At 33.2% G+C, this 18,013-nt stretch overlaps 1 protein-coding gene across 1 annotated transcript; it reads left to right on the top strand.

The window, feature by feature from the left end:
- The first annotated feature begins 6,520 nt into the window (after positions 1 to 6,520).
- Positions 6,521 to 17,569, top strand: LOC131040132 (receptor-like protein kinase FERONIA). The gene is made up of 4 exons (XM_057972989.2): positions 6,521 to 7,192; positions 15,664 to 15,710; positions 15,793 to 15,919; positions 16,295 to 17,569. The coding sequence occupies exons 1-4, from the start codon at positions 6,521 to 6,523 to the stop codon at positions 17,567 to 17,569; spliced, it is 2,121 nt and encodes a 706-aa protein (XP_057828972.2).
- Positions 17,570 to 18,013: the final 444 nt, after the last annotated feature.

Raw genomic sequence — 18,013 nt, 5'->3', positions numbered from 1 at the left:
ATCTGTTATGTGTCATTTGTTTTGAGGTTACTCAAACATATTTTTTTTAAATGTATCCTTGGAACATATTAAATCATAGATTGTTAGTTTGATGTTCTCGTTCTCACTTTTCAACTTATCATTGGTTGTAGCTGAAATGTGTTGTCAACAACAATTATACAAAGTTATACACTAAAGATTTAGTAATATGCTTAATTTGTTGTTTTTGTCTGCAAAACATATCTTGTTCAACCCTCAATTAACTTTGTAACTCTTTTGACACTAAAATGAATATATTTCTAATCTATTTTAAACTTTATACTAGTCAAACATTTTTGATGCAATCTAATTTGAAACATCATCCTCATTGTGCTCCTGCTCCAACATTATGTATCTATGTAAAGTTTAAGAGCTTTTATTAATGCCATTGTTAGAGGAAGCTATGTATTACCTAATACTCTTTTCTTTTTGCACTTTTCTACTCATTATGTGGTTATTTTAAAGCAAAATAAGGCATAGGTTGGATATGTTCCCTTGCAGTAAGAACTACTATTTACAATAATGGTTAAACTTTCATTCCTTTAGACAATAAGTGCAGATTGTAGATTCGTTGTATTCTATTATTTCTTTCAAATGCAACAGACACTTTTATAACAAATCTTCCAATGAAATAAATTAATAATCATAGTTCTATTTGCCACACCACTTCAGTTGTTTTAGCACATTAGTTGTATATGTGTTGAATTTGAGATACTGAACATATTTCTTCTTTTTGTTGCAAAGATAACTATTAACAGAAAACAACATACCCATGCTCCCATTCGGTACCAATTACAAGCAAACAGTTTCAAGTCATTTCCAAATTCATACTTCATATGTTCTTTGCAACTTTACAAAATTAATCTTTCTGACGTCCCCTCCTTCAATGCAGGCAAAATCTTTTGACCAACCAAACTAAATGAGTTTTTCTATTTCACCAATATCCTTTCATTTTGTTCCACATATTTCAGGTCTTATTCCTTTTACTTTATTAAAATAATTTAAAATTGCTCATTATAGTTATTTCCCACTTTTAGCATTCTTTATTCTAGTGTTTTATCTCCCCATTACAAATAGATTTAATTGTTGGTTTCCTTCAACATTTCCTTAATTCTACACTGTTCCTATTCCACCCTCTGCACTTTATTTTATCCCTTCCATTGACATTGTTCAGTTCTTCATCAAATTCAAAAGCATTACATGGTGACATACAGTTTTAAAAGTCTCCTATTCTCCAGGCCTCTACACCTGTAAGTATAAAACTATCTCAGGTATAACACACTTGCAACACATTGCCCATCCACTTCACTCACTAACTACTTTATCTTGCGTTAATCTCACTTACCTCTTTATAAGATAGTTGCAACCTATTGCCTATCCACTTCAATCACTGTCAATCAACCGTTCAATGTAGTTTCTTCCTGCACAATTCAGGTATACATACCTATCAAACATTCAAAGTTTAGACATATAATTATATTTTACTGTGAATTCCTTATTATATGCCTTTTACTTAATTTACTTGGATTCTTATTTTGTGCATTTCATTTTAGAATATTCTATTTTTAAATATATTAGCTTGCATCTTCAACACTAACATTTGTATCCACTTTTTTTGCACACCCTATATGTTGCTATACCAAAAATCTCACAGACAGGATTACTAATATATCCACTTTTTTTGCACTTTCAAGCCTCAGCTCTCATGCATTGTATGTTTTCCTTGCACCTTCTTCCCTCTTACTTCATTATTTCTCTTGTCTCGTTATGATACTATACACCTCTTCTCATTGATTATCAACCGCCTACAATCTCATCCTTATACAGTTTGTTTTTTTGTCACTGAAATACACAAAATAGGTACTTTGCATTTCACACGTATCCAAACTTCACCAGCCACCTCCGTCAACATAATAATTTTACAGTAGACACTCATATTTTCAACTCTATTGCTTACACCTTTTTAATCATCATTACATTTCAAAACTCTTTGTCTGCAACATGTACTTCGTCCATCTATATCACAAACCTATGACTGTGTTGTCCTTACAAAATTTGCAGGCAGCAAAAAAACAACTTCAGGATGTTTTGATACTTCACTGCATTCCAGATTTATCACACTAATTATGTGAGTTACAAATTTCAATTAAATATTTTACATTGCTCTCATTTTCTCTCTTGTTATCTTTTCCATTTCACTTGAATAATTAATTGCTTTCCAATTCCTTTCTTCCATTTTAAATGCTAACTTTAATTTATTTTCGCTTCTCACTACAGAAACAATTATCCTTGGGAAATTTTCTTGATGCGCCCTCAATGATAATTATTTCCTATATTCAATTCTTTCTACATATTTTCTAAGGTTCCTCTTTTCTATTTTTTGCTATTTTTCCACCAACTAATCTCTACATTTAGCATTTCTTACAGCTCCATGTTTTTTACACCTTTTCATTTTACATACTCTTCTCTACAGGATTGCACATCATACACACTATAATAATTACAAATTGCCTCTTACAATTCTATGAAGGTTAATGTACTTGATAGGCATGCTATTCCTCACCATGATGTGCAAAATGTATATTAACTTTTGCCCTTTCTTGTCAGATATTACTTGTTACTCCGATTTTGGCATGCCAAATGTTTTTGTATTTATTAAATTATTTATAGATTATAGCATTATAGTATTGAGTAGAAGTAAGACTTGAAAGATTTCTATGTTGCAAGTTTTAAAACTCTTTCTATAGTGCAGTTTTAATCTGTATTTATTCTACTTTGGCAGGTCATCTATTCGCTTTGTAGTGCTGAACAAGAGGTAAGAAATAGATTTAACTCTTCATTCATTTTAATTTTTGTGCTCAATTCTATTGATCCATGTATTTTGGGTTATACACGATCATGCAATTTCGATGGGTGTAAGTTCAACAAATAACACTTTTCACAAGGACCTCTAGACATTTTGACAAATAAATAATTTGACTTGAGAAAGTTTTATTTCATGGTCCTAGACCACAAAGAAAAAGCCAAAATTAAAGGAAGTGAATCTATTGTAACGTTCTATCAAGATAATACATACTTGACCTCTTTTATTGAGGAGTTTTTACCCAAAAGCATTTTTCTGCACATTGTGTTGTGTGAATATCCTATGTTGCTAATTTAAATCTCCATCTGTATCGTAAAGTTATAAATTTCAAATTTGCAAGATATTTTCATTTCCGTATTGCACTACTTTATGTTCATTTTCTACAACTTAGAAACATAAAATTGCTATCTTTTAAATTGAGTACTAGAAAGAGAATTTGTCCATGTAGAAGCCATAAGGAAAAAGCTTGATAACATGTCCACTGTTCTTAAGTTTTAAATGTGCCTAGAGGTTTGATAATCAACTTCTAAATTTACTAGATTCTGAAATATGCAGGCTTTAAAACTAAGCGAGGGTTGTACTTTTAAACAAAATTGACTGTGTTAGTTTCATGTTGTTGCTCATCAAGAAGTAAGTTGTTCTAATTTTGGTTTAAACCTTGCATATTTGGTTGACCATAACTTTTGCTATTGCTGATAAATGTAGTTGTTTGATTTCCTTGCAGTGGAGCTTACTTGGACATGGGCCAATAGATATCTTACGGCTTTCAGCAGCTCTCTAAATATTTGATTCTTTAAGAAATGTTTTTTAGCATGCGAGAACAGGTTGTTCTGTTAGATGAAAGTGTTGAAAATCATCTGGTCGTTAACATTCAATTTTTTTAAGAGGAGTTGTTTAAATCTGGACTCAGGCAATGACTATTTACAATTATTAAGGTTGTGACATTCACTTTTTTCTAGCTATATTTCTCTCTTCTATTCTTACTACATTTAATTCAGCTATATCACTAACTTCACATGGTATGCCCTTTAACTTGGTATAGTCTTTAACTTGGTATGGTCTTTTAACTGTAAATATGAACATGTGGTCTTCATCTTGGTATGGTCTTTTAACTACAAAATGAGACCATCCACTTCACACAAGTCACTATTATGCTTCACTGAATTGCACTGTGTTTAACAGCTGGATTCTATGAATGACCATAATGTGTAAAAGAATGACATATAAAGCTTTCTTTTTGAAATCTTGTTTCCTTTTGAAGCTGCAAATTTAATACAATTTTAGCTATGTTCTTAAGATTGATGTGCTCAATTTGATAGTTTGTTGAAGCTTTTTCTATTTGGGTGAGCATGTTGTATAATTTATGAAATTTTAGCTCTTGTGCAAAAAAACTTGCCCAATGTTATTCAATTTTAGTTGTGCTCTCAATTAATTGTGTTGAATTTGAGCAAAATTTAACCATTTAGTTATAAATCTTATTAAATTTTAAAAATTTGGTGCTTTCTTCCTCGCCATTTCTCAAATTTCTCATTAAATTTATATTATTTTGTATACATTCTTATTAATTGTTCTACGATGCATTTTTTAGGTATTTTGGTAAAATAGGGGTAAAATAAATTTAAGAAATTGATGCTTCCAAATTCTTCTTAAATATTGAGAGCTCAATTTGATTAACCGTAGTTTGAAAATTTCTAGAGATATTTTTGCTTCAAGTCCGATTCATTTACCGCTTTCCAGTGCTTCAATTTTAAAGATCTAATATTCTTCTGTTACGTATTGTTTATTGACAAATATTGCTTGTTTTTGTCCATTCTTGTTATTTTCACTAAATAGCTATTCAATTGAAATTTTCATTCATTTAGCAAAACTCATTTATTTTTGTATGATGTAATGTTTCTGAGTTGTTTTGCTCTTTCAATTTGTGCTCTTCCAATGGTTTTGTTCAAACAGGATGCATTCAATTACATTCTACTGGGTTTTTTCAAATATCAGGGGAGAATTTGTTTTAGCAAACCAATTAAGCAAACCTTTGCCCATCGGCTTCCTGTTGTGCGCACATAGCGTGCAACTGCTAGTTCTATTGTTGTGCTATACTCTAATACCTAGTTGAGGTGTCAGTATCATGGTTTTGTCTCTAGGTCATGCTATCGCCTCCAAGTGGGATCCTATTTGCCTTCCTGGCAAAGGGAGGAATGATTGAGAAGTACTTGTTTCATTTTTAAATATAAACAAAATCCAAGAAAACCTAAAGAATCAATCATTCCTAATTCTTAGAAATTTGTTTCTAACACATCAAATATAAATAATTTCTACAATAGAAAAAAAATTAAAAAATCTTTATAAAAGTAAAATTTATTTTACAAACAAAAAAATAATCACTTTTGATTAGTTGAACTTCACTAAATGGAATACTAATATGAATAATAAAAACTTAATTTGGATTCATTGTATGTTTCTCTATCATTCTTGATAGGGCCAAGAAAATGTGGTTGACCAACAACTTTAACATTGACAAAACTAATAACATTAAATTTCTTCACAACTTCCTCTGTTTCACCCTTTATTATAGGTCGAAGAGATGTAGAAGGTGAAATAGGGAAATTTTTGGACAATTTTTAATCTCTTGATTTATTTTTTGGATGAACTGCCTATACTAATTAGGCAAGCTTATAAGACAAAATAGGTTTACAGTCTATTTTACTTTAAGAGAAAATAGAAACCTTTTGCATGAATGTGTTTTAAATTTTTTCCAATATTACAACTAAACAGTATTGAGAATACTAAAACATGTAAATCAAAAAAACAAATGCGAAAATATATCAATGTCTTATAGACCAACAGTCCAATTGTACTAGTGTAATTGGAATAATTAATCATATAGAGTTCAATCATTTATAACCAATCATTGAAGTAAGGATAGGAAACACCATATGACACCTCTGCAATTTTTACAATCGAAACAGATTCGGGCTATGAAATTTTCACCATAAAATGCTTAAACTCAGAAAACAAAGTAAAAAAAATCGTCGGAAAAGACCCTACGTCTATAGACAGTGTTCACGCGTAAATGGAAATGATGGTAATGACTATTTCAGAGAAACGTGAATGGGAAGACAGGCTGATGGAAGCAATGACAAGATGATCAACTGTTGATAACACAGTTCGAGTGCTGCAAGTTGTTGGAAATAGGCTTGAGCGAAACAGGGAGAAGAAAAGGACGAAATCTATTGGGACCGTCTTGCATGCTTCTGTGACAACCGTCAGATTGTAAAAAAACGAAGGTTTGAAGAAATTTCATGTGAGAGTTACATGTCGACGACTATTGATCCCCTAATAAAATCTATGCATTGGGTGCTTGGAATAATAATTAGCTGTTCTGTAAGTCAAGTCAAAGTATAAAAGAACAGGATGTGTAAAAGGAGTTGAATGGTTTATGCGTCCATTAGTCCTCCATCACTCACTTGTTTTCAATTTCCACACGTTACGCTACAGAAATTTCTTCACAGATTCACGCGTTTCTATCTATACCACTGATTCTCCCTATATTATGCAGTCTAGTTTCTGAATTTGCCCAACAATCATACTTTCCTTCATTCAAGACTGGAATTTCAGGAGAGAAAATTGGGTAGAACTTGAATGATGGGGAGTCCTGTGTTCTTGGCATTGGGAGTCATTGTGCTGCTGTTTGGTTGGGATGCAGCTGCACAGACTTCGAATTCAAGCTGTCCTTTGAAATTCACAGGTGAGACCAAAACTTTCCAATACTGTAGCAAGCTAACTATATTAGGACCTATTCTCTCATATAACTACCATGTAGAGAATGGATCGTTAGACATAGCTTTCCAGGTCAAACCTTCTGCTTCTGGGGGCTGGGTAGGTTGGGGGATAAACCCACAAGGGCTTCAAATGATTGGCACACAGACTTTGATTGCCTTTCGATTAGCTAATGGAACAACTGTAGTTGACACGTATGATGTGGTCTCTAAGTCTAATGCTTTGAATCCTTCAAAGATTAGCCTCAATGTGACCAACAAGAGTGCTATGTATGAGAGTAGCAGTGGTAAGATAACAATATTTGCGTCCTTGGTACTTAATTCCAGCCAAACCAGTGTTAATCTGGTGTGGCAGGTGGGCAGCTTAGTCAGTAACTTTAGTCCTGGCGTCCATAGTTTTGCTCAGACCAATCTTAAGAGTTTCGGGACACTGAATCTCCAAAGTGGAGCCACCTCTGCTCCCCCTGCTGAATTGCCTACACCGGCTGTCATCTCTGCTCCCACTATTGAATCGCCTACACCGGCTGGCAGTTATTTGGTGAGCATTGTATTTTCAAACTTGGGTTTTTTTCAATTTGATTCATCTTCATATATTTTGAGTATGTTTAAAGGCATCAGGATCCAGATTAAGGAGGCATCTGTGTGTCTATATGCATTTTATAGGGAAAATTTAAACAGGGACATTTTAGATGAGGTTTTATTTCTAGTTTTTTTTTTTTTTAATTATTCTTTTAATGTTTTTTGTTATTTCGATGAAGGATTGTATAATGTGATTCAAAATAACGAAATAAAATGCTTGCACACAATCTAAATCAGAAATAGTAATGATGGTTAGATGTAGAATTTTATTTGATTAATTTGTCAGAAAATATTGAATTGATTGTTGTTAGGATATGTCAAATATTATGGGATTTAAGACTTTAAATTGAATTTTTGGGATTTAACACTTTAAGTTGACTTTGAAGAAATTAATAACATGTTTGTTTTGAAAAGTTGCATTAGGCCAGTCCAAACTCCCTCAACCTTGAAAGTTGGTTTTATAAGGCTCCCATAACCTTCTAAGGCCTAGAAAACAACAACATTACCAATATGCACAATCTAGCTAAGAGGGTTTTTATAGGCTCCCACAATCAGCAAACCATTCTAAGAAACATTGATAAGACTGTGAACCCAAAACCATCTGCGAAGAACACCATGAGGGTTAAGACTAACTCCCTCAACCAGCAACACGAACTACACCAACGAACATGCTCCCCCACACCTACTCTCCACCTCAATAGGAGAAAGGGACACCTCAATAGGATAAGAGGGAAAACAAATCACCATGAAAGTGGGTTTTACAAGGCTCCCACAACCTACTAAGGCCCAAAAAATAACATTTTGTCTTGAAAGTGCAATTTGGCTAAGAGGGTTTTTACAAGCTCCCACAACTAGCAAACCGGTCTGGGAAACAAAGATAAAATCATAACCCCAAAACCATCTGTGAAGAATACCATGAGGGTTTTGGCCGGCTCCCTCAACCAGCAACACGAACCACAATAATCGAGAAACTCCCCCGCACCAACTCTCCACGTCAATAAGAGAAAGGGCCACCTCAATAGGACAAGAAGGAGAGTAGTCCAACTACTTTGACAACCCAAACTCAACCTAGAACCCATGCCACCACTCCACCTCCAAAGGAGAGAAAAACACCTCATATGGAGATCCATGAGAATGGTCAAGAAGAGCATTAAAAACCCTCACCAAGGAATAAGTCAGGAGAGAACAAAGGGTCCACAAAAAAAAAAACAGCAAACAAAAGCAGCAGGCCATCGAAAACAACCAAGCCACCCACAAGAATGGACGCCCCACAAAACCTGAGTAGCGTAAAACTAGTAGCAAGCCAACCACAAAAATAGAAAACCCCAAACCCAAAAGACCGGGACTTCTATTTCCAAATCCACAAAGCATTTTTCTCACAAGCAAAGTCAAGAGCACCCACCAACACAGTCGTGCCTTCCTAAAACCAGACATACCTCTTCCACAAGCACCCCAAAAAATCTTGCAATCCCCAACCCCTACTAGGGAGATCAGGGGAAAACTGGAGGAAAAGATCACCTCCTTCCCCACCGCATGCAACCCAGATCTTCAGAAAACTGCAACTAAGAGGAAAATTGTCATGTAGGGCTAAGCAGAAAGCACAAGCTGAAGAGAAAAGACCTTCTCCCATCCCATCTGCATCATCATCCTCATCCTCTTCACCTAAGTCTTCACCCACAAAAACCATAGCCTGCATGCTCCCAACAACTCATCTGTTCCCACCCATCCACATTTTTATTAATTTTGTATTTTTTTCATTACATGTTTTTATAATTTAATTTTTGATGAAGAGTGTGCATATTATTGACTCATGTGGCTCAAAATCCTACAAGTGTTCTATCTAAAATATCATGGCATTGCACTTCTATATGTTATTAGAGTTAATATAGTATTCTCTTATTTGGTCTGATAATCAATTTTGAGCGTCCTTTTGAAAAAAAACTATTTGTATGCATTAGAATTCAATTTGCTTTGTGTTGAAGTAGTTTTTTGTATAAGTGTTTGCACAAAGTTTCTAAGGGAATGCAAATTAAGTTGCATCATTAGATTTGAAAAATGAAAAAAACCTATGACACAATTATAAACTCAATCATATTCAAAGACAATCAAGTCTAGGGGTTTCTTTTCTATAGGGAGAGGAAATCACAATAGAAACATTGTCAAAATAGAAGGTGAGCACAAAAAGTCCTTTGTGCAAATTTTCTAGGTTTGCAGTGAATTGTTTAAGATCTTTGTCATATTTTTAGGGGCAAGAGGATTTTGCATGGAGAATTCTGATGCCTATCAATATGTCAAAATATAGATACCACAGAGAAATGTCTCTAACTTTTCTTGCCAATAGTGATATTAGTGATTCCCCTCACACAACATTAAAAAAGGGAGGGGCTCTCACAATACTCCTTAAGCCCCTAGTTATATGGTATGGTCACATGGGAGGGTTTATTTATATATTCATACTAAATCAATAGGAGTGTTTTGTGTTGTGACTTATGCACTTCCACATTTCATTTCTCACCTTTTAATTTCCTTTCTATAATAAAAAATATACTTTAAGAATGACTTCAAGTTAGTTTGGCATACCTCTAACACCCTTTGATTATCACGATTAAAAACTTAAGATACAACTTGTGTTAAAGAACAAAGGGTTGTATAGGGTAACAATGGGCACTAAGAAAGAATCTACTACAGAAATGGTTTAATAAATATGATCAATCCTTTGGATTCTTGTGTATAATTATGTCTCTTGACTCCTCTTTCATGTGGAAGCCTGGAAAATTCTCATTGTAGTTTGACTTACATTAGAAAAATTCTTTGGAAAGATGGAGAAAATGAGAAGTCGTGGTTTGGAGAATGAGCTCATAAGTTTGAGCCCCAAATCCTTTGACACCTTAGAGACTTATGATATACATCCATATAAATTTCCCTAGGTACACCAAACATATAGTAAAAAATTAAATATTATAAACATTATGCAAGGTGTACAATACATTATCCCAACACTATAGTCATTCTATAGTTGATTGCTTATTATTTATAAGTTTATAGAGTCATTGTTTTATCAACTTAGAGGCATAATCTATAGCTAATTATAGGCTTTACTAGGAAATATTTCATAATAAATAAGCTGTGAATAATTTAAAACCCGATTATATCAAATTAGCACACATCATATTTTAACTGTCCCCAATTTTATGCTTTATTGAACTAGTTTATTAAATGGTTCAATATAGTGCATAATTAAGTATAAATGCACCACAATCCTAATCACATGAAGTTAGCTTGGATTAGGGATTCATATCTTTAATTTGACACATGATTTTACTAATAAATTTATTTGTTCAATTGCAACAAGCCTTTTTCTGTAAGGGAATTTGTTATAGTTTATGAAAATTAGTAAGTTACAAATTTTATGACACCTCTAGATTGTTATCATTTAAGGAACTAGAGTTATAATAACTCAAACTCAAGATCATAGTTAAGGACATTTAACTTTTCATATTTGAATACCATGGCACAATGTGATAAACGAAATGAATAGCACTAGTGTATGTTCGAGCTTTTAAACTTGAGGTACATGTATATATTTTAAATTTTGAAATAATGTAGAATTTTTAATGTATCTTAGTTTTTTATTTAACTGTTGATTAAAGAAATGTTAGGTTATTTTTCAAAACTTGACAGTTTTCTTAAATTATTGAAAAAGTCCAACAATGATATCATCTCAACAAATATTCTCTCCTCTAGGGTGTCATATTTATTTATTTATTTATTAAATAGTATTTATTTAGATAAAAGGTGAGAGGTCATCAATGATAAATATATTAATAAAATTTAAAAAATAAGTTAAATGTAGTAGAGAGAGAGAGAGAGAGAGAGAGAGAGAGAGAGAGAGAGAGAGAGAGAGAGAGAGAGAGAGAGAGAGATTAGTTGAGGAGACGTTAACTTCAAAGGTTATATGGAGAAAGGAGAAGTAACAAAGAGTCAAGGAGGAGCATGCCAAAATAGGAATCTAAATGCTATGAAAATGTCTAAAACCCTAGTTGGTAAAGACTCACAAGCTAGTGAATATGAGGGTGTAGGGTGTGCATGAATCTCACTACAGAATTGTTATGCAAGAGCCATTTCTGTGAAGGAAACCCCTAGTAAACTAAACATCAAATTCATGCAAGCTAAGGTTTAATCCTTAATTGCCAAATTTACTTGACCTAAAGTGCTAAGTCTAGGGAAAGGAATTGAACCCCGCCAATTGTGTAAGTCTCAAAATACTGATAAGAAATGATCTCGCCTAGAGATCTAATTTGTCAACATTGTAGGAATGTCTTAGTTGAGTTTTTTCATGGTGAAGGAAATAAATCCACCTAGTTAATGCTTCCTATGCATCACATGACCATCATTAGATTCACTTGTGTATAAATTAAAATTTAAGTAGAATTAAATTGAGAAATCTACACTTGGGTCTCCCTCATCCAACTCATCCTTTGTAGGAAGAATTAATTAGATTGGTGTTATACAGAGAAACTTATGTCTCCTTATCTCTAGTAGTTACTAGTAGACTCTTAGGGGCATCAAATCAGTAACATGAAGGGATGTTGAGGTAAATGATCTAAGAAAAGGTGATGAATACATGAAGAGGGATTCTCCCATGGAGGATCAAATGTCACCAAGTCATCCTAATCATCCTAAGAAACTAAAGTAACAATCATCCCGTTCTCTAATGGTGAAGAAATTTTTTCTCTTAACTCTATCTCACCTTCCATCAAAAATTCCTTTTAGAATGGTGTAAACAAGGTCTTACCACATACATAGAGATAATCATGTCAAACTCCTCCCTAATATTGAAGTGACAAGAGATGGCTAATATGGTTGTGAGATCAATTCATCTTCCAGGTTATTGAGGATGGTGATTGGGTAAAATTTGATCATCATGTAATAAGCACTCCTTAATAATTAAGCATGCAACTTTAGTGGTGTTGTAATCAAAGATTTACTTCTTAGTTGAACCGAATAAAAAGTAATGACATGAAATATCCTAAATAGGGAATTTCTAAAAAATAACTCATTTTTTTGAAACATCAAAGTTCCTACTCTTCCGAATATTAAAAAGAAGAGTGGATTTGAAAAAACTATAAATAAAATCACTATAATCTAGTCTTATAGACATAGAAGATTATAACAAGTATTTAATATACATCAAATCTAAGCAACATAATTTGGAAAATGAACTATATTCTCAAATAAAGAACATATCTAAGAAAATGATCAGAATGAAAGGAAAATAAAATCATATGCATCCATGTCCAAGAACTTTAGTCTCACAAAAAAAAATACAAAAAAGTTCTTGAAAATATCAAGTATATTACATGTAAAACAATTTAGGTTGGAATTCTTATATGGACAATTTGTCTCCATAAATGCTACCTCTAGCAAATGAAACACAAAATTGTGGAACCTTAAGCTCAAGCCTCACTATAAGATCATATGTTGCATCCTTTATGATTCCCTTTCCTATATTTTGTACTCAGTTTAGCTTGCCTTTGTTTTATTACTTTGACTCATGTTTTTCTATTTCTATTCTAGTCTCAAGGTTCCTCCTAGTCATCATAATATTTTTCTTAGGTGATTTATTTAAATAATTTAATCTTAACGACCACTTTATTTTCCCTTTTCAAGTCCCTTTATCCTCTTCCTTATAAGCACCTTTTGAAATTTGCCAAATTATTTATTTCAGTCCCATCTCTTAATTCTAGCGCAAACTACTTCATTTCATGTTTTAAATGAGATATCCAAAAAATTAATATTGAGCAATAGCTAGGGAGTTAAGATTGATCTCTTCACCCTTGATTTTACATAGAAAATTGAAGCTTCTTTAGCTCAATGACCAGTCATCAATAGTGAGTGATTAAAAGTTTGGCCTTACATTTTTCTCTAATTAATTTTTAATCCTTTTATAGCACAAAGATTTAATTTGTTTTCTAGAAAGATGATCTATGTTACCTCCTCAAATTCCCTCGAAAAAATTCCTTGAAAATGGCTTCCTTTCCCTCATTTTTACATAACATATACTAAATTTCACTTGAAAACATTATTTGAGAATTCATAGCGCAAGACTATATTAAGGTTTACTACATTTCTATATTGAATAGAATTTTTTATTAGGGTTAGTGATTATTTATAAGATCTCTAGAATCTCTTGATTTTGATATTCATTTTTTGGAGTAGAATTTTGTTTGTTTATATAAAAAAAAAAAATTGGTTTTTTATTTATTCATAATTGAAGTTAGTTTCTCAATCTTACAACTTCCAAAGATTACTTATAATCAAACACATACCATAATAATAGAGAAAAAGTAATTAAATTGTTAAAAAGTCAAATATACTATTGATGCATAAAAATGAATTTTAATGAATGTGTGTAATTAAATAATACAATAATGATGAATTAACCTTAATAAAGGATAAATAAACCCCAGATGAAACCTTATGTGAGCACTAAGTTAGATCGTGACCTTTGTCTTAATCTTATAATTTGAGCGAAAAAATAAAGAAAATTACCTATGAGCTCAAGTATATCAGTGTAAAAAGATATCTAATTAATTAGAAAAATACCTTTTACTCTTAACACCCCTCTTAAGTGCAACTTAGGGAGAAGTTTCAATCTCTAATGATGAATGTAGTAGAGGCATATGTTGTAATGTCCTCATTTAGAAGGTTACACGTTCGACTCATTTAATTAGGTCAGAAGATTTAATTGTCGCATATAATTTAGCATTTTTAATGAAAGAGTACATGAAATCAGACTATGTGTCATTATGAAAATGATATTTTGAAATCTTGATACTCTATGTTCAAAAACAATTCACAGATGATTCTATTTTTTATCTGGTCAATTATCATAGTGGCTAGAATATTTGTAGCTTGATTTGCTTCTTGATAACAATCTTTAATTTCATTTGAGGAAGACTCATCCTTATGTCTTATATGAGACAAAAATCATTTTTTTTATTTAAGGAAAAGTCATTCTTATGTTCTATATGTTGCTTCAAATTATTTTGAATAGAAATATTATCAAACACATTAATTTTCCACACTCCATAATAGTTATTGTTGTTGTTTTTGGTTTAGATTGTGTGTAAATTTTGTTTGCATCAATTACACAAAATATAAATTAGAAATATCATTATAAAATATATTTTATAAAAATTGAAACTAGATCCCATCATTGATGATGTCCCAATTGTGCTTATAATGTGGCTTAGTAGTTTTTAGTTTCCTGCAAATAACATTTTGGTGTATTTTTTTTTTAGTTTGAACTATTGAGATCATATAAATGATGTGTTAGAATGATGAATAATTTCCTATGATTTGTTCCTAAACCTATTGTAAAGTGTGACATAACTTTGGAATTTCACCCAATCATAAATCTTTTATTAGTTTCTTCATGTAGTGATGGGTTTGAGGATATAATGCATGAAAAAATATTAAGTCTTAAATCTCCCTAATTGATCATTTATCTCAATTTTATAATAATTAATAATGATTAGGATTGACTTTCTTTCTTTGGTGTTGTCTTTTATTAAATTAATTAGTTGGGGATTCTATTAGGTCATTTTCTCAAGAAAGGAATAATATGAATATTACATCCATAAGAGAATAAATTGTCATAGTAGTTAGCTATAAAGCACCTATACTAAAAAATGAACATTAAATTACCATTAAATATGTAGGAAATAGAAAGCCTATAATCTATACACTATCCACATTGGGGATTACTACTATGAGTCACTATTAAATACTCCCTCATCCAAGCAATGTAATGTAGTGGACATGATTATCCAAACTAGTGCTAGGGGAAGCACATCAGTAGTCATTATAGCTAACTTTACACACCCACAAATCCTAATCGGTATCTTAGATTTCAACATTTTTTTTCAATTGTCTCTTTATGCAACTTAACTACTTATAACTATTCTTTTGGCTTCAAGTAATGGCACATATTGTGGGATCTTTTGAGTGCAAGGGTAAAAAGGTGGTCATTTTCAAAGTGTCGCTCTATTCCTACATAACTGCTCCAATAACTGTGCACTACAATCACCTCAAAAAATAGCCAATGCTTATGCATAAATGTCCTACTGGTGAGCTATGAGTACCATTAAAGTTGCACAACTCCTCCAATTAAAACCCAAAAATTTTAACTAGAAATAATAAAATAGACAGCTATTAGTATATATGAAATTTATTAATAGACTTTAAGTTATATTTTTTTATTTCTTTAAAATTAATAATTGAAAACTGAAGTGGACAAGAAGATAAATGGTTTTCTCCACCCACCCACAACTAACTTAAAAAAGCCTTTCAAATCCATTTCGTTAATATTCCTGCAATCAGGGCGTTTAATGAGAACTTATTGCTTTGAGGCATTCTTTCAAACAGTTTACATGCCTCGTCTATGCTTACACATTTTGCACACGTCTACCAGGGTAGCTGACGAAATTTCTTGTCTTTTATTCTCTTCCAAATCTCCATCAGACTAGGCTGGGCTGGGCTGTAAAAATACTTCAGCGGCGAGATAGACGAAAATGCTTTCCATCCGCTTGGTTTTATCCCATCAAGTGTTTTCGGCATCCAGCGAACTCTCAGGCGGAAAATGTGTTTGAATTCAAACGTTAGCAGTGAACGGGAAGGAACGGTACGGATTTTGGGGGAAGAAATAAGTTGACAACAGCCACCTAATAGTTAAGCCCAGCTAAGCCAAAGGGCATTTCCCTGTTAATTGCACATCCATTCTTAACACACACGTACCATGCTCCTGCATTTACTCTGTGGTCTTCTAGTTTCCTGGGTTTCTGTTTTACCTAGCTCGCTGCTGGCAGCGCTTTCTCTGTACTCTCTTGTAATTTCTGTTCTTTCCGGTTGTGTCAGCTCTTTCATATGAGCTTGTTCTGTTTTACCCATTCGGATATGTTTCTTGGAGCTTGATATAGTGCTTGAATTTTTGAATGTTTTCAACAAGTTAATGGTGAACAGCCGAAGGAAACATGGCAACTAACACCACTCTTAACAGGGATTCGGTACTGGAAGAAAGGCTTCTCAGAATATCAGCGGCATGGGTTTAGTGATTGCAGGGGTTACTATGTTAGGTGTCTTTCTTGCTCTAGTGTATTGTATTCATGGGAGCCTTGGTGACAATTCCTCTGGAAATGAAGCTTCCACAGCATCTGGAAATAGAGGCACTGGGAGCTACGCCTCATTTGCACCTTCCAGTTTGTGTAGGCATTTCACATTTGCTGAGATCCAGGAGGCTACTAATAACTTTGACGAGTCTCTAATCCTTGGTGTTGGAGGTTTTGGCAAAGTTTACGAAGGTGAGGTTGATGGTACCAAAGTTGCAGTTAAGCGGGGGAACCCATTAGCACAACAAGGCATCCGTGAATTTCAAACAGAAATAGAAATTCTTTCTAAACTTAGGCACCGACATTTGGTTTCACTTATTGGGTATTGTGAAGAAAACTATGAGATGATTTTGGTTTATGATTACATGGCCAAGGGACCCCTAAGAGGACACATATATGGAAATAGTAATTTGACTCCTTTATCTTGGAAACAACGACTAGAGATCTGTATTGGAGCTGCTAGAGGTCTTCATTATCTTCATACTGGCGCTGCTCAGTCAATTATACATCGAGACGTAAAGACTACAAACATACTTCTTGATGAGAACTTGGTTGCAAAAGTTTCAGATTTTGGATTATCAAAAAATGGACCAGCTCCTGACCATACCCACGTTACCACTTTAGTTAAAGGCAGCTTTGGATATTTGGACCCAGAATACTTTCGCAAGAAGCACCTCACTGTGAAATCAGATGTTTACTCATTTGGTGTTGTGTTGTTTGAGATATTGTGCGCACGACCTGCCACTAACCCTTCAGATGAAGAAGAAGGCCTAGCCGAATGGGCTTTGGATTATCAGAGAAAGGGAATGCTGGAGCAAATCATAGATCCTCATCTGAAAGGTATAATTAATCATGAGTCCCTTAAGACATACGGAGAGGTTGCTGAGAAATGCCTTGCTGAGCAACGTGTTGACAGGCCAGCTATGGGAGATGTACTTGAGAATTTAGAATTTGCTTTGCAGCTGCAAAAGACTGCAATGGAGAATAAATTGGTCGATGACAGTAATTACAGTCACATAAACAACTCAGCTACTTATGCTGTTGGAGATAACAGCACCCCAGCAAGCACAGCGGGCCATAGTTTGGCTAGTGTTAATTTGGGTGGTACATCTCTAAGAGCTCTTTTTTCAAATGATATCAGGGAATTGAAGTTTTTAGATCCTTGATTTTTACATTGTTGCCTATATTAGTAGCAAGTACATATTGTTGTTATTCACTGCATATTGCTGTTTTCCAGTGTGGGGAAATGCATGTCTGCTGGTAAGAAAGTAGGCATTTTCTAAAAACTTAGTTGAAAAGCGATTTAAATTTTGTAGTATCTATACAGCTAGAGGCTGTTCTAATTTCGTGCCTTGATCTAGTGGTTGTTGTACCTCTCGAGAATTGATTGTACCCGCATGATTATAGTTGGAGTCTATGTTATTATTTTACTTGCTTTTCATGTTTGCCTTAATAGTCGTGTTCCAACACTTCTAAATGGTGATGGTATGAAAATTAATGTTCATAGCTGGACACTGGGATGTATTCTGATCAAATTCTTTCTTTACAATCGTGCTGCTATCAAGATGATATAATTTGGAACAGTATTCATGCTTTTATTAATTATGTAT

Source organism: Cryptomeria japonica, chromosome 11, assembly GCF_030272615.1.
Source record: "Cryptomeria japonica chromosome 11, Sugi_1.0, whole genome shotgun sequence".
NCBI lineage: Eukaryota > Viridiplantae > Streptophyta > Pinopsida > Cupressales > Cupressaceae > Cryptomeria > Cryptomeria japonica.
The sequence above is the reverse complement of the archived record's forward strand: the minus strand, read 5'-3'. Positions and strand labels throughout refer to the sequence as shown.